At 47.9% G+C, this 25,136-nt stretch overlaps 1 protein-coding gene across 1 annotated transcript in view; it reads left to right on the top strand.

Moving 5' to 3' along the window:
* Positions 1–25,136, top strand: part of ABCA5 (ATP binding cassette subfamily A member 5) — a 203,305-nt gene that overhangs the window by 96,921 nt on the left and 81,248 nt on the right. Inside the window, exons 6-7 of the mRNA XM_056550216.1 lie at positions 15,809–15,961; positions 16,689–16,777. Coding sequence (XP_056406191.1) covers positions 15,809–15,961; positions 16,689–16,777 — 242 coding nt within the window. The remainder of the gene's footprint in view (positions 1–15,808; positions 15,962–16,688; positions 16,778–25,136) is intronic.

Raw genomic sequence — 25,136 nt, 5'->3', positions numbered from 1 at the left:
TCCACTTTACAGAGGCCTTGTTAAAAATGAAAGAAGTGATCTGATTGGTTGCTATGGGCAACTTTTCCTCTGGACAGGTTTTGATAAATCTCCCCCCCAATGCCTTTTGACTTTTTTTTTTTTTTTTTTACATTTTGTTAGATTGAGGCCTTATGTTGAATTAATAAAAAAAAAAAATCAAATGCATAATTAAAATGTGTCAGGTTTTTATTAGTGTAGAATGTTGTTTCAGACTGGCACAGTTCCAATCTATTTACTATTGGCATTCACAAATCGAGAAAGTTATGACCAGCTTTTTGTTGGTGGGAATTTCCAGCCATTTAATCACAGGATTGTGTGTGAATTCAATAATAAATAGGTCGTATTGTGAAAACATGCACCTTTTTCTGGCCGGTCACACCCCTTTCCCAGGTTTTTAGGTTTATTTTTGTGCAATGTTCCACAAAATCTTTCGCCGAAACACATTGCACTAAATTGTGGTGTACAATCCAACAAAACCAGGTGGGTTTGGTAATAGTAAATCTGGGCCAGAGTTTAAGAATTTTTTTTCAAATGTATTAGGGCTCGTTCACACAGCTGCCTGCTCCCGTCAAAAAATGCCCGTTATGCAACCCGTTTGATAACGGGTTGTAAAGGGCTGTAAACAGATCCCATTGATCTCAATGGGATTTTTTTACAATCCTTTTTCACCCGTTTTCACCCGTTTCCTTCCTGTTTGGTTTTTTATGACGGGGAAAAAACGTTGCATGCAGTATTTTTCCTCAAAAAATTTAACATTAAAGTCTATGGCAAACGGATGAGCATATAATGTCATCCGTTTGCACCCAGTTTTTAATATCCATTTTTCAAGCCGTTATTACTTCTGAGCATGCTCAGAAGGAGTGAAATCAGCAAACTCTTGCTGTGCTGTGGGACTACTACTACTCCCATCATGGAACAGACTTGTTTCCTTGATGGGAGTAGAAGTTTCCAGGTTTCGGGAGTCTGGGGAGGCTAGATTAGTGCTTGTACTACTACCCCCATCATGGAACAGGGTCTGTTCCATGTTGGGGGTAGTAGTACAGGGGCTGAGGGGTTGATCGCACTGGGTCTCATGTCTAAGACCCCATGCGATCAAAAGTTATTAACCAGGGGAGTGGGCGGCATGGTCCGCGCACTGCAACCCTGCGATGTAGATCGTGTGTATGTTCTACTTTCATTTTCAAATACCCCGCCTGGAGTCCTGAATGGCCATTCAGGGCTCCTGCTGGGTTTTTAAGGTCATTATTACAGGATTGTAATGTTGCACTCCGTTCCCCGGCTGCCCTGATGCACTGCAGGAGGGCAAGATCTATAGGTAGCACAGCAGTGGGCAATATACATAGCTAGTGCAGTGGGGGGCCAGACATATAGCGCAATATGTATAATGCCCCCCGGCTGCGCTAGCTATGTATAATGCCCCCCGCTGCGCTAGCTATGTATAATGCCCCCCGCTGCGCTTATATATGTCCCCCCGCGATTGCATACATAAATCCCTCACAACACTATCTGTGAACAGTATACTACCAGCAGCACATCATGCTGCTGGCCGCGAAAGGCAGCGCAATGCCGCCCACATCCAGGCCAGCAGATGTGCTGCTGATAGCATGCTATTCACAGATACCGTTGTGAGGGACATATGTGCATAAAAGCGCTGCAGGGGGGCAGTTATATATCACTGTATATCTGTCCCCCTGCAGCGCTTCTATACACATATGTCCCTCAAAACCCTATCTGTGAATAGCATGCTATCAGCAGCACATCTGCTGGCCGGGATGCGGGCGGCATTGCGCTGCCTTTCCCGGCCAGCAGCATGATGTGCTGCTGATAGTATACTGTTCACAGATAGCGTTGTGAGGGATTTATGTATGCGTTCGCGGGGGGACATATATAAGTGCAGCGGGGGGTATTATACATAGCTAGCGCAGCAGGGGGCATTATACATAGCTAGCGCAGCCGGGGGCATTATACATAGCTAGCGCAGCCATGGGCATTATACATAGCTAGCGCAGCCGGGGGCATTATACATAGCTAGCGCAGCCGGGGGCATTATACATAGCTAGCGCAGCGGGGGGCATTATACATAGCTAGCGCAGCGGGGGGCATTATACATAGCTAGCGCAGCCGGGGGCATTATACATAGCTAGCGCAGCCGGGGGCATTATACATAGCTAGCGCAGCCGGAGGCATTATACATAGCTAGCGCAGCGGGGGGCATTATACATAGCTAGCGCAGCGGGGGGGCATTATACATAGCTAGCGCAGCGGGGGGGGGGCATTATGGGGCATTATACATAGCTAGCGCAGCCGGAGGCATTATACATAGCTAGCGCAGCGGGGGGCATTATACATAGCTAGCGCAGCGTGGGGCATTATACATAGCTAGCGCAGCCGGGGGCATTATACATAGCTAGCGCAGCCGGGGGTATTATACATAGCTAGCGCAGCCGGGGGCATTATACATAGCTAGCGCAGCGGGGGGCATTATACATAGCTAGCGCAGCCGGGGGCATTATACATAGCTAGCGCAGCGGGGGGCATTATACATAGCTAGCGCAGCCGGGGGCATTATACATAGCTAGCGCAGCCGGGGGCATTATACATAGCTAGCGCAGCGGGGGGCATTATACATAGCTAGCGCAGCCGGGAGCATTATACATAGCTAGCGCAGCCGGGGGCATTATACATAGCTAGCGCAGCCGGGGGCATTATACATAGCTAGCGCAGCCGGATGCATTATACATAGCTAGCGCAGCGGGGGGCATTATACATAGCTAGCGCAGCGTGGGGCATTATACATAGCTAGCGCAGCCGGGGGCATTATACATAGCTAGCGCAGCCGGGGGTATTATACATAGCTAGCGCAGCCGGGGGCATTATACATAGCTAGCGCAGCCGGGGGCATTATACATAGCTAGCGCAGCGGGGGGCATTATACATAGCTAGCGCAGCAAGGGGCATTATACATAGCTAGCGCAGCCGGGGGCATTATACATAGCTAGCGCAGCCGGGGGCATTATACATAGCTAGCGCAGCGGGGGGCATTATACATAGCTAGCGCAGCCGGGGGCATTATACATAGCTAGCGCAGCCGGGGGCATTATACATAGCTAGCGCAGCCGGGGGCATTATACATAGCTAGCGCAGCCGGGGGCATTATACATAGCTAGCGCAGCAGGGGGCATTATACATAGCTAGCGCAGCGGGGGGCATTATACATAGCTAGCGCAGCCGGAGGCATTATACATAGCTAGCGCAGCCGGAGGCATTATACATAGCTAGCGCAGCGTGGGGCATTATACATAGCTAGCGCAGCCGGGGGCATTATACATAGCTAGCGCAGCCGGGGGCATTATACATAGCTAGCGCAGCCGGGGGCATTATACATAGCTAGCGCAGCCGGGGGCATTATACATAGCTAGCGCAGCGGGGGGCATTATACATAGCTAGCGCAGCGGGGGGCATTATACATAGCTAGCGCAGCCGGGGGCATTATACATAGCTAGCGCAGCCGGGGGCATTATACATAGCTAGCGCAGCCGGGGGCATTATACATAGCTAGCGCAGCCGGGGGCATTATACATAGCTAGCGCAGCCGGGGGCATTATACATAGCTAGCGCAGCCGGGAGCATTATACATAGCTAGCGCAGCAGGGGGCATTATACATAGCTAGCGCAGCGGGGGGCATTATACATAGCTAGCGCAGCGGGGGGCATTATACATAGCTAGCGCAGCCGGGGGCATTATACATAACTAGCGCAGCCGGGGGCATTATACATAGCTAGCGCAGCGGGGGGCATTATACATAGCTAGCGCAGCGGGGGGCATTATACATAGCTAGCGCAGCGGGAGGCATTAACACTAATGTAGCCTCCCAGCCGCCTGCAGACTCCCCGGTTGGGGAATTACTACTCCCATTATGAAAAGAAGTCTGTTCCATGATGGGAGTAGTAGTAGTCCTGGCTGCAGGAGTCTGTAGACAGCTGATACTAACGGATGAAAAACTGATGCAAACGGATGCCACTAAATAGCATCCCTTTGCATCAGTTTGCACCCGTTAATAGAATGGTCCTTTTAGGAGGCAATAACGGACAAAATCTAGACGGGGGACAACGGCTTTGTGAACTTAGCCTTAAAAAGAAAAAACTAAAATATAACGTAGACATAAGTATTCAGACCCTTTACCATGGCACTTGAAAGTTTTACTCTGGGGACTCCCATTTCTTTTATCATCTCTGAGATGTTTCCTACTACTTGCTTGGAGTCACCTGTGAGAAATTCAGACTAGACAGGATTTGGAAAGATGCAGCCCTGTCTGTATAAGGTCTCACAGCTTACAATACATATTAGAGCAAAATCCAAGCCAAAACAGTTTCTTTATAATAACTTGATGTTTATTGTGTTGTTCTTTGAAAATTGTATACATTACATAGATAAATCATAGTAAAAGCTGGGACAATGAAAGAAAGAGTTTTTGGGCTCAAGATATTAGGATAAAATATCATATATTTATTCAAATATTTAGTACACAATAGTGTGTGTGTGTGTGTGTGTGTGTATATATATATATATATATATATATATATATATATTAATAATAAAATATATTAAAATAAAGTAAAAGTTGACTGTCCTTAACCCCTTAAGGACGGACCCATTTTTTACCTTAATGACCAGGCTCTTTTTGTTTTTTATTTGATATGTATCTCTTTAAATCGTAATAACTTTAGAACGCTTTTTCTGAGCGGAGCGATTCTGATATTGTTTTTTCGTGACATAATATACTTTATATAAATTGTCCATTTTTGCTGACATATGCAGCATTTTTTGTGAAAAACTGGAAAATGTCTGGCATTTTTTTATTATTTTTTATGGTGTACACTGTGCAGTAAAAGTGATGTTATATTTATTCTCTCGGTCAGTACGATTAAGGTGCTGCCCATTTTATATAGCTTTCTATGTTCTCTTTCCTTTTCTGAGCAAAATTCTTTTTCTTCCATTCTTTTTCCAACAGCCATAACTTTTTTCTTTTTCGTCCGAACCATTGAGTAAGGGCTTATTTTATGCTGGATGAGCTGTACTTTTCATTGGTATAATTTTTGCGATATGTGCTACTTGTTTATCTTTTGTTATTCTGCTATTTGTTCCCAAATTGGCATATTTTGTGCTTTTTTGTTGTTGTTTTTATGGCATTCACCGTGCATGGTAATTTACATTTATAGTTTTATAGTACATGTCATTACGGATGTGGAAATACCTATTATGAATAGGATTTATGTTTTGATCTTTTTTGGTGAGAATACAGGGCTTTTGTTGGGAAAGGGGCATTTTTTTTTTTCACTTCATACTTTTATTTAAGAACTTTTTATTTAATTTTTCACGCTTTTTACAGGTTATACTATACTGCAGTACATTTGTACTGCAGCACAGTACAGCCAGTGGCTGGATCTCACAGGCTTCCGTAGCAGGCACACAGGAGATCATGATCTGACCTCCTGCTGCTATAGCATCCAACAGCGACCCTCGATCGTATCGTGGCACCACCATTGGTGAACAGGGGGAGTGCGCTCCCCCTGTCAACACCATAGATGTGTGATCCGGATTGATCACAGCATCTATAAGGTTAATGCTGCTGGAACCGGCGTGACCGCGGCCCCGGCGGGACTCTGGTTGTGATTGGCAGCCAGATCCTGCCGCCAATCTCCTGCACTGCCAGCGTCAGTGCAGGAGAACGCTAGGACGTATGCATACATACCAGCACGGGAACGTGTCGGGTGCTGGGACGTATGCATACATCCTATAGTGGGAAGGGGTTAAAGGGGTACTCTGCCCCAGACATCTTATCCCCTATCCAATCTTTGCAGCGCCATCCCGCCGTCATCACTACTTAGCACACTGCCTCTGTGCGTGATGACTGGGCGATGCAGGGGACGGCGTTCATTTATTTATTACACTTTTGTTTGTAAAATGGAAAAAGGTGGGAATTTAAAATTTTTATTGTGGGAGGGCCTTATTCACATTTTATTAAAACTTTTTCTTTATATTTACTTTACTTGCTATGCATAGGGGACTGTACATAGCAATCCATAGCACTGATCAGTAGTATGGACAATCTTTTTCTCTGGTCTGCTAGAAGGCAATCCAGAGCAGCAAATCGCCGGAGCTGGCGAGAGGCATGTGAGGGTACCATAGCGATTTCACTGCAGGTGGTTCGATCAGTCACCTGCAGAACCGTTTATACCACAGTTGCCATGATCAGTATCGATCACAGCTTCTGAGGGGTTAATGGCTGACATCACTGTGATCACTGATGTTGATAGCAGCCGGGACCTGCCGTGCATGAAATGAGGGCAGCTCCTGTGCTCGCTTCATTACAGGACGTAGATATACCTCCTGATGCACTAAGTACCAGTGCTCCAGGACGTACATTTACATCCATTGTCCCTAAGGGGTCAAAGAATATCATATTTCATCATATTTAACAATTACCTCAAAGCATAAAGATTTTTTAAGGCTGGGTTCACATCACGCTTTTCCCAATACGGGACCGCATACGGCTGGGGGGAGCTAAAACCTTGCACTCCCGTATCCCTGCCGTATGCCGGGATGCAGGGATTTAGAGCCTTTCTTTTTTTTTTTTTTTGCATACAAAAGTCCCAAATTTTTGGGCGACTTTTGGTTGTAAGCAAAAAGCTACAAACGTGCTTCCAGAAGTGAATTTCAGTTTTTACTTTGCAGTGGTCAGGGATTTATCATGTTTGAAAGTCGCACAAAAAGTCACAAACTCTCCAAAACACCTTAAATGTAAGCCAGCCCGGACACCTGATTATGTCCCAAGCAGCCATCTCCTCTGGAGCGCAGTAGGGGACCGCATCTTCCATCCTCCACAGTGTTGAGGCCGCATATATGAATAATCAATGTAATCAAGTAGATTTATGAAATTATTCTTATGTTATGCTATGATATGTCATGTTATGATAAACTGTGATTCGGTTCACATTAAAAGATCAAATAATAGTTAAACCTTATCTAGATGAATTGTCTTCCTTGCATCTTTTTCATCTTTGGAGTCAGTACAGTTCAGAAGACTATAAAAATCCTTGATATTTATCTATATTAGGAAGAAGTTAATATAATGGCCATGTCTATACAGTGATGCTTTTGTATGTCGGGGCCATCGCATAAACTGCTATCCGGCAGCACAGACTGCTTCAGCTGCCACCAGATAGCTGTTTACGGTGCCCCGTGTGGTCCGGTGATGATCACTTACCTGTCCTCGGGGCTCCGGCACGTCCTCTTCGGGATCCCCTGCATCGTCGGCGCTCTCCATCGTCGTCATCACGTCGCTGCGCACGCCGTCCCGTCATCCAATAGGAGAGGCGTGCGTAGTGACGTGATGGCGGAGACGGAGAGCGAGGATGCAGGGGAAGCAGAGGCCTTGCTGGAGCGTCGGGGGACACCTCGGGGACGCAGCGACCGCGATGGAGGGCGACATCCCGGGCAGCAGTGACGGTCCGGAGTGGCGGGGAGACGTGAGTACAACCTCTAATACCAGTGGTCTTAAACCTGCGGACCTCCAGATGTTGCAAAACTACAACTGTCCGGGCATGCTGGGTGTTGTAGTTTTGCAACATCTGGAGGTCTGCAGGTTGTAGACCACTGTCCTATACTTAACTTTGCACGGATCCCTCAACATACGATGGTTTCAACAAACGATGGTTCATTTGGAACGGATTACCATCGTATGTTGAGGGACCACTGTATATTGCTCTTTATGTAGTAAAGCATTTTCAATTCTTTAAACTCTACTGTTCACTCTATACATTGTGCTGAGCTGAGGTCCCACCTGCATTTCCTGACTTTTGTCTCTGCCAGGTTGCTGCAGGAGACTATCTGCACGAAGGACTGCAGGCAGCACCAAACTTATAAAAGTTAATTTAACACATAAAGTTACAAAGTTTTATTAAGAAGTATATTAGAAAGGTAATTCAAATAGGCTAATCTTTAACATACTGTATTTATCGGCGTATAACACGCACTTTTTAGGCTAAAATTTTTAGCCTAAAGTCTATGTGCGTGTTATACGCCGATACACCCCCAGGAAAGGCAGGGGGAGAGAGGCCGTCGCTGCCCGCTTCTCTCCCCCTGCCTTTCCTGGGGTCTAGAGCCCTGCTGCCGGCCCTTCTCTCCCCCTGGCTATCGGCGCCGCTGCCCGTTCTGTCCCCCTGACTATCGGTGCCGGCGCCCCATTGCCGGCGCCGATAGCCAGGGGGAGAGAAGCGGCGCCGACAGCCAGGGGGAGAGAAGGGGCAGCGGCACCCATTGCCGGCGCCGCTGCCCCGTTGCCTCCCTCCATCCCCGGTGGCATAATTACCTGGGTCGGGTCCGCGCTGCTGCAGGCCTCCGGCGTGCGTCCCCGGCGTTTTTGCTATGCGCTGCACGGCGCGGCGCATGACGTCGTTGCTATGCGCCGTGCATAGCAACGACGCAGGGGACGCGTGCCGGGGATGAAGGGAGGCAACGGCAATGGGTGCCGCTGCCCCTTCTCTCCCCCTGGCTGTCGGCGCCGCTTCTCTCCCCCTGGCTATCGGCGCCGGCACCGATAGTCAGGGGGACAGAACGGGCAGTGGCGCCGATAGCCAGGGGGAGAGAAGGGCCGGCAGCAGGGCTCTAGACCCCAGGAAAGGCAGGGGGAGAGAAGCGGGCAGCAACGGCCTCTCTCCCCCTGCCTTTCCTGGGGCTGTATCGGGGTATACACGCGCACACACGCACCCTCATTTTACCATGGATATTTGGGTAAAATACTTTTTTTACCCAAATATCCTTGGTAAAATGAGGGTGCGTGTTATAGGCCGGTGCGTGGTATACCCCGATAAATACGGTATTTATTTTTTTGCTGATGACAGCTGTTTATGTAAGGACCATTTAAGGTTTATCATGTGAAAGAAATGATTCACACACCGAATAAAAATATAAAAAGCAAAACCTTATGCTCATCCTCCCACCCTGCAAACTCATACCAGAAGGCACAAAGCTTTCTTTTGCATCAATAACTCAGTAAATTCCTTTGAAAAGGATGCTCAAATGCACAAAATATATTTTTTTAACAGAAAATCATTAAAAATGATCTACGGCTCTGGAAATAAGACCGTTGCGAGAACGGTTTGTTTTACCCTACGTGTTGTCGCAATAGTAATCCTGCTCAGTACGAGAGGCTCTGGAAATAGAGTAGGAGCTTTCAGGTAACAGGAAGCCATTGCTTTCCCTTATGGCAGAATATCAACAAACCATGAATGAAACTTCCACAAGTGCTGAGAAACTGAGGCAGTGTATTTGTAGGTTGACACTTTGGCTGCTAATTTTAGCTACTTAAAATTGTGCGAGTCACAAGAAATTCACAGTGTTTTTGAATTTTCTTGTGACAAAGGCTTTGGTGGCGTCACATACCATGAGTTATTCAGCCTACCCAGGTACAGTGATCCCTCAACTTACAATGGCCCCAACATACAATAGTTTCAACATACAATGGTCTTTTCTGGATCATTGTAAGTTTAAACCAGACTCAACATACAATGTTACAGACAGTCCAGATCTGTGAAATGTGTCAATGGCCGGAAGAACTGACCAATCAGAATGGGCAATTTACTGGTAAAGCCCCTGTATTACTGAAGTGTATGCACTGACTGGTGTCTGGTAGTGCCCCCTACAGTACAGAGAGGTATTACATGTTCTGTACTCTTTACCTGTATTACTGAAGTGTATGCACTGACTGGTGTCTGGTAGCACCCCCTACAGTACAGGGAGGTATTATATGTTCTGTACTCTTTACCTGCACCAGGATTATCTGCTCCTTTGGACACCAGGTGAGGGCGGCTCCATTACTTTTTTAGGACACTGTGTGTACTGTATAGGACCCTGAAGAAGCTTCTGTCCTCTACATAGACCAGTGTTTCCCAAGCAGGGAGCCTCCAGCTGTTGCAAAACTACAACTCCCAGCATGCCTGGACAGCCTTTCACTGTCCGGGCATGCTGGGAGTTGTAGTTTTGCAACAGCTGGAGGCTCCCTGCTTGGAAAACCCTGACATAGACAGTGATTACAGCTCCCAGCAGATATTTCTTACTTTTATATGTAAGGATTTGCTTTATCTGTATTAGTTATCTACTTATTTTTCTTTAATTCTCAATTTGCCTTGTGTTAAGGCCTCATTAACAGAGGAAGATTATTGGCTGAACCTTATCCACTTTTAAAGGGGTTGCCTCTTCAAAACATTTGTTCATATGCCCTGTAAGACTATAGAGAATAGTCCCCTCTCTTGGGACAAGTAGCATCTGACACTCTGGTGGACTCATCTGAATTGTAGCCATATAGTACTACCTTTTCAAGGAAAATGCATTGTTGCAGAATTTTCTTCTAGTAAAATAAGCTCTTTGCCAGCATCTTGGGAACTAGGACTACTTCAGTCTACAGATCACCATGGTGGCTTGGGAAATGTGAAAACTCTTGAGCCAGTTGTAGAATCACTTCCCTCCCTTTACAGTGTCCCTCTTAGGCTGGGTTCACACCACGTTTTGCTAAATACGGCTCCCGTATACGGCTGGGAGGAGGGGGGGCGGGGCTTAATCGCTGCGCCCGCACTCAGCCGTATTCGGGAACCGTATTTAATGTATGTCTATGAGCCGACCGGAGTGAACCGCAGCCTCCGGTCGGCTTCGTTTTCTTCCGTATGGGGGTTCCCGACCGCAGGCAAAAACGTGGTTGACCACGTTTTTGCCTGCGGTCGGGAAACCGCATACGGCCGAAATAGCAGCCGACTGGAGGCTGCGGTTCACTCCGGTCGACTCATAGACATACATTAAATACGGTTCCCGAATACGGCTGAGTGCGGGCGCAGCGATTAAGCCCCGCCCCCCTCCTCCCAGCCGTATACGGGAACTGTATTTAACAAAACATGGTGTGAACCCAGCCTTATAGAGCCAGTGCGGCCCCCTTAATATTGTCGCCCATGTGGTGAATAAGAAGGTAGTTGGGGTAGATGCAGTCATTCTTTTCAGGACCTGATCTGTAAAGTCACCTTCGCAGGTACAGAGCTCTCACCAGAGATGTGGTTTATTTCAGCTGTGTAAAATAGAGCCAAATTTCATTAACATAATCCATTTCTCCTACCTCTATATAATAGTGATTCAGTAACACTGTCTGTTGGCCATATGCCACCCATCTTTTGTATAAGCCCAATTCAGAAAGCGTCCAGACAAACGTGTGTAATATTTTATACAATAGATAAGAAGCTCAGGCAGTACTGAAGCACGACTTCCTCCGATACAGACACTTGTACTGTGTCCAGTATGTAATGCGATCCTGTCAACCATTACACTGTGTGATGTTTCTTAATAATATGATGAGGACTTTGCCAGCTGTAAGTGGCTTGAGAACGGATATAGCACCAGTTATATACCCCAGATGACACTATGACTAATGCATTATGGCAGCCGTATACTTCACATTGAAATGATTCGTTCTTATTCAATAAGATTTACAGAAATGCAACACAGGGCTGCTGACTGAAGTGTATACCTCCGCTGCTATGTGATTCCACTGCTCTCTGCTAAAGGCTTCTTTCCAGTTAACTTCATCCTGAGCTTTGTGATACATTCAGTTGTCCATGGCTCTGGTTCCCAGTCCTGTAAAATAGTGAACGTAAGCCGCCACTAATGCGTCACTGCTCAGAGTACAGTCTGCCAATGTATTAATATTGTTTGGAATTAACTATGGATTATTTCCAATAAAATATTTGCTTTCTACCTTTGACCACCTTTATCTGCAGTATGGACATAACAGAGAGGGGGTCCTTGCTCAGGACCCCCTTCACCAGAGTGCCTGTGTCCATACATTTAAAGTACTGACAAGAGATGTACAGTGATCCCTCAATTTACAATGGCCTCAACATACCATAGTTTCAACATACAATGGTCTTTTCTGGACCATTGTAAGTTGAAACCAGACTCAACATACAATTTACAGACAGTCCAGATCTGTGAAACGTGTCAATGGCTGGAAGAACCGACCAATCAGAATGGGCATTCACTGGTAAAACCCCTGTATTACTTAAGTGCATGCACTAACTGGTGTCTGGTAGCGCCCCCTACAGTACAGGGAGATATTACATGTTCTGTACTCTTTACCTGTGCCAGGGTTACCTGCTCCTTTGGACACCAGGTGAGGGAGACTCCATGTTACTTTTTTAGGACATTGCGTGTACTGTACAGGACCCCGAAGAAGCTCCTGTCCTCTACATAGACCATTGTTTCTCAAGAAGGGTGCCCCCAGCTGTTGCAAAACTACAACTCCCAGCATGCCCGGACAGCCAAAGGCTGTCCTGGCATTCTGGGAGTTGTACTTTTGCAACAGCTGGAGGCTCCCTGCTTGGGAAACACTGACATAGACAGTGATTTACAGCTCCCAGCAGATCTTTCTTATTTTTATATGTAAGGATTTGCTTTATCTGTATTAGTTTTCTTTAATCCTGATTTTTTCCTATTTTTGGATGACATTTTGGTACCTTTAGAACCATTTACCAAGTTTCCATAGAGTTATGGTCTCAACATACAATGGTTGTCCTGGAACCAATTAATATTGTAACTTGAGGGACCACTGTATCCTCGTCCAATAGATCTTTTATTATAAGCTCAGTAGGAGTACAGACCAGGCATGCAGAGACCGAACATGCGACTGATGTTTTACAAGTAAATCCTGCTTCTATTGGCCATACATGTTTATGTGGGGCTGTCTCTATCCTTCCTGGAGGTAGAGTTGGAATCTTGTTTAGGAGAGTTGGCGACCTTAGGATTTAAGAAAACTACCTCGGTGAACCCTCTACTTTGTGACTCTAATTATTGTCCCAACTATGTAAAACTGTCACTTCCTCAAAGGCGATTAGTAAGGTTCTGTCGCATTAATGGCGGCATTTCGTCTTTTGGTTTACAGGCCCAAGAACTCTCTGAACACCTTCTTAACAGAGTTTATTCTGAGGAATTAGTTAATTATGGCCGTGAATGTGCACAGGCATTAAACCAATGACCTTGTGAGAGAGGGACATTCGTGCAAACAAAAAAAATCATGTTCAAAATGCCAATAAATCTATTGACAAGCGTTTTAGTTTTTTTTCCAGTTTAACCTTACAGAGTCAATAACAAAAAGCCATTTTTAACTTATTAAAGGAATACAGGTACGCCCTTGATATCGTGACTTAAAGGCCTACTCCGGTGAAAAACATTTTTTTTTATCAACTGGTGCCAGAAAGTTAAACAGATTTGTAAATTACTTCTATTGAAAAAATCTTTATCCTTCCAGTACTTTTTAGCAGCTTTATGCTACAGAGAAAATTCTTTGCTCTTTGAATTTCTTTTTTGTCTTTTCCACAGTGCTCTCTGCTGACATCTGACGCCCGTATCAGGAACTGTCCAGAGTAGGAGAAAATCCTCATAGGAAACCTATGCTACTCTGGACAGTTCCTGACACGGACTGAGGTGTCAGCAGAGAGCACTGTGGATAAAGGATAAAGATTTTTTTAATAAAAAGTAATTTACAAATCTGTTTAACTTTCTGGCACCAGTTAAAAAAAAAAACAAGTTTTGCACCGGAGTACCCCTTTAAAGTACCAGGGCGAACATGTACGCCATGAAGCGTTTAATGACTTTGAAGCAAGTGCAGAATCTGCGTTCGCTTCATAGTGATCAGTGTCGGCTACTTCCATTAGCCGGACACTCACCACTAATGACAGGGAGCAGCGATCCCGCCACTCCCCGTTATTAACCCTTTAGACGGTGTAATCCATGCTGATCATGGTGTCTAAAGGATTAAATCAAGGTTTACATCCTGGCTAGTTCAGGGAGCTCATTGGAACCCTGTGAGGTGATTGCAGGGGTCTGATGAGCTAAAATGGCGGGGGAAGATCCCCTTACCTGCCAGATTGCCGATTCACTGATATAGCTGTGCTAAGCCAATAGGCATAGCCTTATACAGTGAATGCAATCTAATTATGGCATATAAAAAAAAGTGTAAAATAAAGAATAAAAAATTTTTATTATATAAAAGCCCCTCCCCTAAAAAAATTAAACTACCCTTCTTTTCCCATTTTACGCTCCTCCCCAAATACATAAAAACAGTAAACATATTTGATATCAGCGCGTGCGTAGTTGTCCAAACTGTATAAACATAAAAAATATTTTGGTTGCCTAATAATTGGTAAAAAGCAATCAAAAAGTCCCACCCAAAAAAAATTGGACCAATAAAAACTACAGATCACTGCACAAAAAATGAGCCCTCATACAGTCCCGTAGGGGGGGAGAATCAAAGTGATCAGAAAAGAAAAATTTTTACAATAATATACAAATGATTTAAATCGGATATCATTTTAATTAGGGATGCACCGAAATTTTCGTCCAAAAATGCCTCTTTGAGCATTTAGGATCGCAGATGTGCAGCGCAGACTGGTAATGGATCTGCCCTGGCTACACTAGGAAATATAGTGTGAACTGGTGCTGGCTACACTAGGGTGCATATTGTGGACTGGAACCGTCTACGCTAGGTTGCACAGTGTGGACTGGTGGTGGCTAGACTGAGGTGCAGAGTTAGAACTGACACAGGTTACACTAGCGGGCATAGTTTGCATTGGTGCAGATTACACTGGGTTGCGGTGTGTGCGCCAGCACAGGCTAGGCTGGGGTATGGTGTCTAGACTGGTGCTTGATAGACTGGGGTGTGGTTGAAAAACAGGGGGTCACTATTTTCAACCGTTGTTCCCCACAAGGAGCTATGGACATTGTTGCAGGGAGATCAGCAGGTTGCAGTAGCACCTGGACAGTAGTAATGTGGTCAGAAGTGTAGACAATTGTAATCAGTGGAACAGCATTTAGGATGCATCAGGGCAGGAGATAAGATGTGAGCATAATCAACAACTTGCCCTCTTTAAGTAGGCCACTAGACGTCATCTTCTGGTGATGGAATATATTATACATTTTATGAGAAAATCATGCACAGTCTGCACCATTAATGCTGGTGTTTTGCATTTCAGCAGAGTTTTTTTTTTTTTTGCTCCATTTTTATTTAGTCCTATAACTTTTTTTCTTCAAATTTTGCCGGATGTTGTTGTATCACTTCACATGTTGATAACTGGCTGTGAGTTTCTGATTATCAGCTGATGTTAAGTACACTGGAGCATTCACAATACAACTGATAAAAGTAGTTATGTATTTTAAGCACTGCATAATTCATGGTACTTGTACTTGCGTCATTGACCTCCTAAAGAGTTATGTAAGGAAGACATCTCTTCAGCTCAGGCTCCATAAAAATCTGAATAATCAGACCTGTGGCTCTCCAGCTGTTGCAAAACTACAACTCTCAGCATGCTAGTAGTTAGAAACTTAGAATGCGTTGGCAGATATGAACCATTCAGCCCATCTTGTCTCCTCAGTATCTGTGTGAGGCTGAATAACTGGGTGCTGGTCATGTCCTAAGATTATGGTAACAGATTGCAGTTTATGAACCTCTATTTTACAATGGCAAAATGTTAATTTTGGGGGTACTTTCCAGTTTGCATTTCAAGTGGGACCCAGGAGTGTAGAACTCGCTTTTTAGAAGAAAAAAAAAAGTGTGTGTGAATGGTTGTTGTGTATTGCTGTTATCAGAAAAAAAAGGACTGAGGACCATACCTTTCAGGTCTCATTCCGCGGGTGTGGGATTGACCCCCTAACACCATAGACCAAGATTTACGGCTTCCCACTGTTTTTCAGATCTAGATATTGTTTACTATGATAATGAAGATGAAATGAAAGCTGCCAGTGCCTCCTATTTACATTTCGTTGGTGTCAAATTTGAAGACTTCATGTCCTACAAGCTTATGTTCTTTCCTTTCTACTTCCCAAAACCAGCTCCATACATACAAGGTAAGACCCAGTATTAGTATATTGTTAAAGGGGGTATTCCAAACATGCAAAATTATTCTCTATCAACGACAAAGGTGATGCCAAGCCAATCGATGAGGAACCTACTGCTGGGACCCCCTCCTGTCACAAGAACATAGGAAAATAGTCCCTCCAATCAATGAAGTGTGGCAGGCAAGCTAGTGCACCATTCACCCTCTATGGGACTTCCAAACATTGCTGAGTGACGAGTTTGGCACTGTTCAGAAGCCCCATAGTGAATGAGTGAAGAACCAGACATGGAAGCATGCTGCACTTCATTTGAGGGATATTTTCACTCCTCGTTGTGATCAGTGGGGGTCCCAGCAGTTGGACCCCCCTGATCAACTTATGATCCTCTTTTCTGTTGATGGGGGATAACGTTGTGAGTTGGGAATGCCTCTTCACTATGTGAATCTCCATATTTTTCTTGTAGCATGTTACTGATGCATCTTTATGTCCACCACTCCCGTTGATAACTAACTCTGAGGGGCAGCCCTTTTCAATCATAGTTTGGCAAATTTTGTATTTTTAAACTTGATACATAGTAGATACATCAGTATTGCCTGGAGATGTAGAACTCATGTGATCCAAAGTGGAGTGTCACTGAATTGTTAAAATTTTATCGTGGATGTGAATATTGTTGTGCCATGACTACTGTTAAGAATGGTTATATTTTTTCTTTTTCACCTTTATTTTATTCTTCCATCAGACTGTCATTCTTCCAAGTGTGACTCTGTACAGTATCACTATTCAGGATTCACGCGGTTGCAAGCATGTATAGATTCTGCCATTATAAAGGTATGGTGAAGAATATAAAGGGAATCTGCTTTTGATTTTGGGTAAAAAAAATTAAAATTGTCTCTGGAAATGCAAAGTGGTACGGCTACATGGTGCAGATTTGCCACATCAGGAAATTAACAGCATTTCTGCAGTGAATCTGTACTGGCATATCTGCACCAAATCCTGCATATTTGAGTATAAGAATGCTAATATTAAGAAAAATTCAGTTTATTTTAAATGCGCAGTTGCAGATTGTGTAGCAAATGCTCAATATATTTGAAGAAGAATCCACAACTACTGCTGATTTATTGTGAAATTGTGAACTTTGACTTTGCTGTTAAACTTGGGAAAATCCACATAAATTATTTTTCTGCAGAATTTGGTGAAAAGTTTGGAAAGCTCATCCACTTTGCTAATACTGTGAATGCTGCAGATTTTCTTCCCTCTAAATTCTTTACAGAAAATATGTATCCAATTTCTCTATCGGCTCCATTGGGGGACACAGACACAGTGGGTGTATCTTACTGTCTCTAGGAGGTGTGACACTATGGTGATAAAAAAAAAGTCAGCTCCTCCCACCAGGATACACCCTCCTTCAGGCTCCGAGCTAGTCAGACTAAGCTTAGTGTCTGAAGTAGGTGCATGTGGTCTGGGTTGCTCCAGACCAGGTCTTCTAATTTTTTTGTTTTCCTAGTTAGGGATGTGTTAGTTTTTTATTCCTTTTCTTTTCTGCTTTCAGGTGGGGACTCAGGGACTGCGGTTCCCCGTTTCCCCATTGCGAATGAGGGGGCACAGACATTGCGTATATGCGCTGTTAACCCCCCCTCGCCAACGGTCAGCGCTTGGATGGTACCTCACATGTCCGGGTCCCCCTATTTCCCTGCTCGCCTCGCTCGCGCATAGCAGCCAGGTGTGATGCAGGCAACTAATGCTGACTGAAGACTCCAGTAGGTGAGTTCTTCTGACTGAGGTAAGTACTTCTCCCTTTTTTCTCCACAGGTACGGACTCGCAGCAGCTGGAGACCCCCCCTGTTTTGGCCCACCCTTTAGTTTTTGGGGCTAACTTACAGGGGCTGCACTTTATTTTTGGGGGAGCAGCGGCACCTGAAGGGGCATCATATAGGGGGCACTTCTCTTGTGTGTGTGTGTGCTTGGGTGTCTACTGCCGGCGCTGGCCGCCCGCCCTATTCCCCCGAGTGCACAAACGAGCGACAGGTGCGCTCGGGGCAAGGAGCGGGCACCATGACAGTTCTCCCAGCCGGTCTGTGGCTCCACCCACGGGGCTGCGAGAGCTCAGAAGCAGCCTCCAATCAACGCTGTGGGCGCAAATTTTAGTAGGAAGGGGTAATTTACTTAGTGCCTTCCTTCAGGCACGCCCCTCTCTTCCTATTGGCTGGCCAGTTTTTCTCTCTAGCTGCACAAAGCAAGTCTCCTCAATGCAGCTGACAGGGGACACTGACTAGGGTGAGAAAGTTCCTATCTCCCTTCTTTTCCCTCATTATGTCCATACCTAGAGCTGTTCCTCCCTCTAAACAGAAACCTGGAACCTCAGTGACTTACTATCTCTGTAAGCACTGTAATACCAAAATGTCTGGCTCTGCTGAGCCCACTTGTCCTGCCTGCTCCACTGCTCCCCTGGTACCCCCTGATGCCCCTATGGTCCCAGTGGATCCAGCCGCTCCCCCAGCCTAGGTTTCTTCCCTGACCCAGTATATGGCTCACTTGAACAAAGTCTCCCGCTTGGTGGCTGAGGCCTCCTGGGAAGTGGTGTCCACCTTGAAGGGGTCTTCCCTGCGCAGGACCTCTGGAAGGGCTCGCTCCTCGTCCCCACATTCTTCGCGCTCTCACAAGCGTCCTAGGGGTGCCTCGTCTGACTCTTCCAATGAGTCTTCAAGTAGACTTGAGCGTTCCCCTCGTGGGTCCTCCCCCCTGTCATCTGGGTACAAACGTCGCTCCTCCAGAGGACGTTCTCGGAGTCGCCGCTCTGCCACGCCAGAGCCGCGTTCTCGGTCAGAGTCGCCCCCCTCCAGGACTGCCTCTACCCATTCTCATTCCCCTGGCGAACTGGTGGACAAGGCTTCCGAGCCGGCATCTGACTCTGAGGACCGCCCGGACTCAGTTGCAACGGTTAACTCTTTGGTTACAGCCCTGAGAGACACCTTTCACTTAAGAGGACCCAGGATCTTCGGATGTCAATCCAGGATGTCAATCCAGCTCTCACGCTGACTTTGACGACATTCTGGAGACCGCATGGAAACATCCAGACAAGAGGTTCCCGGGAATCAAGACAATTCAAGATCGTTATCCATTTGACAAGGTCTTTGTCACTAAAGTAGTTTCTCCTCCCTCAGTGGACCCACCAGTTTCCCAGATCAATAAGGCGACCACACTGCCTCTGGCAGATGCCGCTGCCTTCAAGGATCCCACGGACAAGAAGGTAGAATCCTTAGCTAAGTTTGCCACTGAAGCTGCTGGCTCAACATGGGTGTCTAAGGGTCTGTCGGAGTGGTGCCAAAAGCTCTGTCAGGATATCTTAGCGGGATCCCCCCCGGAGGACCTATCTGCTTTGGCTCTCCAATGCTCTAAAGCTGGGGATTTTCTGTGCGCAGCTTCCATGCAGGCAGCCCGTTGTTCTGCCTATGCTGTGGGTCATCTAGCGGCTCTTCGCCGCTCTATGTGGCTTAAGGCTTGGAATGCGAATGCTGCTTCCAAAAGATCTCTCACTGACCTTCCCTTTACGGATGGCTGTCTTTTTGGCAAACGCCTTGATGAGATTATCTCTGCGGCAACAAGAGGTAAGAGTTCCTTGTTACCTCAAAATAAGGCTCGCCCTACTTCCCAATGGAAGGCCTTTTCCTTTCAGTCCTTTCGGACCTCCAGCTCCAACAAGGGATCCGGGCAGGCGCCCTCACGGGACAAGAAGGCTCCCTCGTTACGGGCTCCCCCGTCTTGGAAGTCGAACTCCAACCGGTCCGGCCGTTTTGCGCCCAAATCAGGCAACCGCAAGCCCACTTCTGCATGAAGTGAGGCCCCCACCCGTGGTTTCGTCTCGAGTGGGAGGTCGTCTCTTACTTTTTCGAGACATTTGGACCTCTCACATTCAAGACTCTTTTCTGCTTTCAGGTGGGGACTCAGGGACTGCGGTTCCCCGTTTCCCCATTGCGAATGAGGGGGCACAGACATTGCGTATATGCGCTGTTAACCCCCCCTCGCCAACGGTCAGCGCTTGGATGGTACCTCACATGTCCGGGTCCCCCTATTTCCCTGCTCGCCTCGCTCGCGCATAGCAGCCAGGTGTGATGCAGGCAACTAATGCTGACTGAAGACTCCAGTAGGTGAGTTCTTCTGACTGAGGTAAGTACTTCTCCCTTTTTTCTCCACAGGTACGGACTCGCAGCAGCTGGAGACCCCCCCTGTTTTGGCCCACCCTTTAGTTTTTGGGGCTAACTTACAGGGGCTGCACTTTATTTTTGGGGGAGCAGCGGCACCTGAAGGGGCATCATATAGGGGGCACTTCTCTTGTGTGTGTGTGTGCTTGGGTGTCTACTGCCGGCGCTGGCCGCCCGCCCTATTCCCCCGAGTGCACAAACGAGCGACAGGTGCGCTCGGGGCAAGGAGCGGGCACCATGACAGTTCTCCCAGCCGGTCTGTGGCTCCACCCACGGGGCTGCGAGAGCTCAGAAGCAGCCTCCAATCAACGCTGTGGGCGCAAATTTTAGTAGGAAGGGGTAATTTACTTAGTGCCTTCCTTCAGGCACGCCCCTCTCTTCCTATTGGCTGGCCAGTTTTTCTCTCTAGCTGCACAAAGCAAGTCTCCTCAATGCAGCTGACAGGGGACACTGACTAGGGTGAGAAAGTTCCTATCTCCCTTCTTTTCCCTCATTATGTCCATACCTAGAGCTGTTCCTCCCTCTAAACAGAAACCTGGAACCTCAGTGACTTACTATCTCTGTAAGCACTGTAATACCAAAATGTCTGGCTCTGCTGAGCCCACTTGTCCTGCCTGCTCCACTGCTCCCCTGGTACCCCCTGATGCCCCTATGGTCCCAGTGGATCCAGCCGCTCCCCCAGCCTAGGTTTCTTCCCTGACCCAGTATATGGCTCACTTGAACAAAGTCTCCCGCTTGGTGGCTGAGGCCTCCTGGGAAGTGGTGTCCACCTTGAAGGGGTCTTCCCTGCGCAGGACCTCTGGAAGGGCTCGCTCCTCGTCCCCACATTCTTCGCGCTCTCACAAGCGTCCTAGGGGTGCCTCGTCTGACTCTTCCAATGAGTCTTCAAGTAGACTTGAGCGTTCCCCTCGTGGGTCCTCCCCCCTGTCATCTGGGTACAAACGTCGCTCCTCCAGAGGACGTTCTCGGAGTCGCCGCTCTGCCACGCCAGAGCCGCGTTCTCGGTCAGAGTCGCCCCCCTCCAGGACTGCCTCTACCCATTCTCATTCCCCTGGCGAACTGGTGGACAAGGCTTCCGAGCCGGCATCTGACTCTGAGGACCGCCCGGACTCAGTTGCAACGGTTAACTCTTTGGTTACAGCCCTGAGAGACACCTTTCACTTAAGAGGACCCAGGATCTTCGGATGTCAATCCAGGATGTCAATCCAGCTCTCACGCTGACTTTGACGACATTCTGGAGACCGCATGGAAACATCCAGACAAGAGGTTCCCGGGAATCAAGACAATTCAAGATCGTTATCCATTTGACAAGGTCTTTGTCACTAAAGTAGTTTCTCCTCCCTCAGTGGACCCACCAGTTTCCCAGATCAATAAGGCGACCACACTGCCTCTGGCAGATGCCGCTGCCTTCAAGGATCCCACGGACAAGAAGGTAGAATCCTTAGCTAAGTTTGCCACTGAAGCTGCTGGCTCAACATGGGTGTCTAAGGGTCTGTCGGAGTGGTGCCAAAAGCTCTGTCAGGATATCTTAGCGGGATCCCCCCCGGAGGACCTATCTGCTTTGGCTCTCCAATGCTCTAAAGCTGGGGATTTTCTGTGCGCAGCTTCCATGCAGGCAGCCCGTTGTTCTGCCTATGCTGTGGGTCATCTAGCGGCTCTTCGCCGCTCTATGTGGCTTAAGGCTTGGAATGCGAATGCTGCTTCCAAAAGATCTCTCACTGACCTTCCCTTTACGGATGGCTGTCTTTTTGGCAAACGCCTTGATGAGATTATCTCTGCGGCAACAAGAGGTAAGAGTTCCTTGTTACCTCAAAATAAGGCTCGCCCTACTTCCCAATGGAAGGCCTTTTCCTTTCAGTCCTTTCGGACCTCCAGCTCCAACAAGGGATCCGGGCAGGCGCCCTCACGGGACAAGAAGGCTCCCTCGTTACGGGCTCCCCCGTCTTGGAAGTCGAACTCCAACCGGTCCGGCCGTTTTGCGCCCAAATCAGGCAACCGCAAGCCCACTTCTGCATGAAGTGAGGCCCCCACCCGTGGTTTCGTCTCGAGTGGGAGGTCGTCTCTTACTTTTTCGAGACATTTGGACCTCTCACATTCAAGACTCTTGGGTCAGGGACCTTCCGAGGGATCGCTTTTTTCGATCCCGGGCCCCCCGGTCTCCCCCTCTGGCGAAGCAGTTTCGAGCGGCTCTCCAGTCTCTGCTTCTCCAGGGGGTTATCGTTCCTGTTCCTTCAGGAGAACGTTTTCGGGGTTTCTATTCAAATCTTTTTGTGGTCCCCAAGAAGGACGGTTCTGTGCGTCCAATTTTGGACCTCAAGCGTCTCAATCTTCATCTTCTCATCCGCCACTTCCGAATGGAATCTCTCCGTTCGGTAGTGGCGTCCCTGGAACAAGGGGAGTTCCTTTCATTGGTGGACATCTAGGATGCCTACCTCCATGTGCCAATATATCCGGGCCATCATCGGTACCTCCGCTTTGCGGTTCCGGAGGTGCATTTTCAATTTGTAGCCCTCCTTTTCGGTCTAGCCACGGCTCCTCGAGTCTTTACAAAGGTCCGTGCACCGGTGATGGTCCTGCGTCGGATGGTGGCAACTATGGAGGCCGTACCTTTTGCCCAGTTTCATTACCGTCCACTCCAACTGGCGATTCTCTCTCGGTGGAACAGGTCTCCACTGTCCCTCGATCGTCAGATTGTTCTCCCGCTCAGGGTCCGTCAGTCTCTGCTCTGGTGGCTCCGCTCCCCCCTTCTTCTCCAAGGGCGGTTGTTTCTTCCCCTTTACTGGCAGGTTGTTACAACGGATGCCAGCCTGTTGGGGTGGGGCGGCGTGTTCAGAGATTGGACGGTTCAGGGACTCTGGTCTCCCCAGGAGACCCTTCTTCCGATAAACATATTGGAATTACGGGCGATTCTTCTTGTCTTCTTCATTGGGAGTCCCATCTTCAGTCCCTTCCTGTCCGCGTTCAGTCGGACAATGCCACGGCCGTGGCGTACATAAATTGTCAGGGCGGCACTCGCAGCTCGGCAGCCATGGCCGAGGTGACCAAGATTCTCTCCTGGGCGGAGAGCAAGGTTCCGGCCATTTCGGCGATTCACATCCCGGGGGTGCTCCACTGGGAAGCAGACTTCCTCAGTCGGTCCTCACCCGCCCCCCGGCGAGTGGTCTCTACATCCAGAGGTCTTCACGCACCTCTGCGACCTCTGGGGCATTCCGGACGGGGACCTCTTCGCGTCCCGGCACAATCGGAAGATCCTTCCGTTTGTGTCCAAGTCCCGTGACCCTCAGGCTCTGGCCGTGGATGCCCTAGTGATTCCTTGGGCAGGGTTTGCCCTACCCTATCTGTTCCCTCCTCTTCCGCTTCTTCCCAGGGTGCTGAGGAAGCTCAAGGCAGAGGGCGTCCCCGCCATTCTGGTAGCTCCAGATTGGCCCCGAAGGTCGTGGTACGCCAACGTAGTCAGGCTCCTGGACGACGCTCCACTGCGCCTTCCGCTCCGTCCGAACCTGCTCTCTCAGGGTCTTCTTTGCCACCCCAATTTACAGTCGCTGCATTTGACGGCGTGGCGGTTGAGACCGCGGTTTTGAGGGCCCGCGGGTTCTCTTCCCAAGTCATTCGCACCATGCTCAAGGCTCGTAAGCCCTCCTTTGCAAGGATTTACCACCGTACTTGGAGGTCTTATTTTCGTTGGTGTGAAGTACAAGACTTCTCCCCGGTGACCTTCTCTGTTCCCCGTCTTCTCTCCTTTTTGCAGTCTGGGTTGGAACTGGGGTTGTCTCTCGGTTCACTTAAGGGTCAGGTTTCGGCCATTACTGTTCTTTTCCAGCGGTCCCTGGCTTCTAATCCGCATATCCGGACCTTTCTGCAAGGAGTGGCGCACGCTGTTCCTCCTTATCTGTCACCCACTCCACCTTGGAACTTGAATTTTTTTCTGAGTGTCCTCCAGGGTGCACCCTTTGAGCCCCTTAGAGAAGTGTCTCTCCGCCTCCTTTCTTTGAAAGTGGCGTTTCTGGTGGCTATCACCTCCATCCGGAGGGTATCTGAATTGGCAGACCTTTCCTGCCGTTCTCCGTTTCTGGTGATCCACCAGGACAAGGTCATTTTCCGGCCAGACCCTTCCTTTTTACCCAAGGTGGTCTCTGCCTTTCATCTCAATGAGGATATTGTCCTCCCGTCATTTTGCCCGGCTCCTTCTCATCCTAGGGAGCGCTTACTGCACAAGCTGGACGTGGTTCGCGCTGTTCGGTCTTATCTCTCCATCACTTCTTCCTTTCGTCAGTGTGATTCCTTTTTGGTCCTGACGGAAGGTCGTCGCAAGGGACAACCTGCTTCCAAGGCCACCATTTCTAGGTGGATTCGGTCTGCCATTTCGGAAGCCTATCGCTGTAAGGGGAAGATTCCTCCTTTCAGGGTTGTGGCTCATTCCACTCGTTATGTTGGGGCATCCTCGGCTCTCCAGAAGCCTCGGCCTCGCAGATTTGCAAGGCGGCTACCTGGTCGTCTTTGCACACTTTCTCGAGGTTTTATCGGGTTCATACTTTCGCATCGGCTGATGCTAGTCTGGGGCGTAAAGTGTTGCAGGCGGCAGTGGATCAGCCGTCTGCCTGATTACTTATCTGCCCACTCAAGGGACGGCTTTGGTACGTCCCACTGTCTGTGTCCCCCAATGGAGCCGATAGAGAAAAGGAGATTTTTTAACACTTACCGTAAAATCTCTTTCTCGAAGGATCCATTAGGGGACACAGCTCCTGCCCTTTTTTGGGGTTTTTCCTTGCTTCTCTGTCCGAGGGTGTGTTCAGTTATGTTTTTTCTTCTGGTTCTCGGACAGTCTGGGGTTTTTTCCTTGACCTATTGGTCTCCTCCTATTGCTCTGGAACTTAAACTGACTAGCTCAGATCCTGAAGGTGGGTGTATCCTGCTGGGAGGAGCTGACTTTTTTTTTTTATCACCATAGTGTCACACCTCCTAGAGACAGCAAGATACACCCACTGTCT

This window comes from Hyla sarda, chromosome 13 (assembly GCF_029499605.1).
Source record: "Hyla sarda isolate aHylSar1 chromosome 13, aHylSar1.hap1, whole genome shotgun sequence".
In the NCBI taxonomy this organism is placed as follows: domain Eukaryota; kingdom Metazoa; phylum Chordata; class Amphibia; order Anura; family Hylidae; genus Hyla; species Hyla sarda.
The sequence above is the reverse complement of the archived record's forward strand: the minus strand, read 5'-3'. Positions and strand labels throughout refer to the sequence as shown.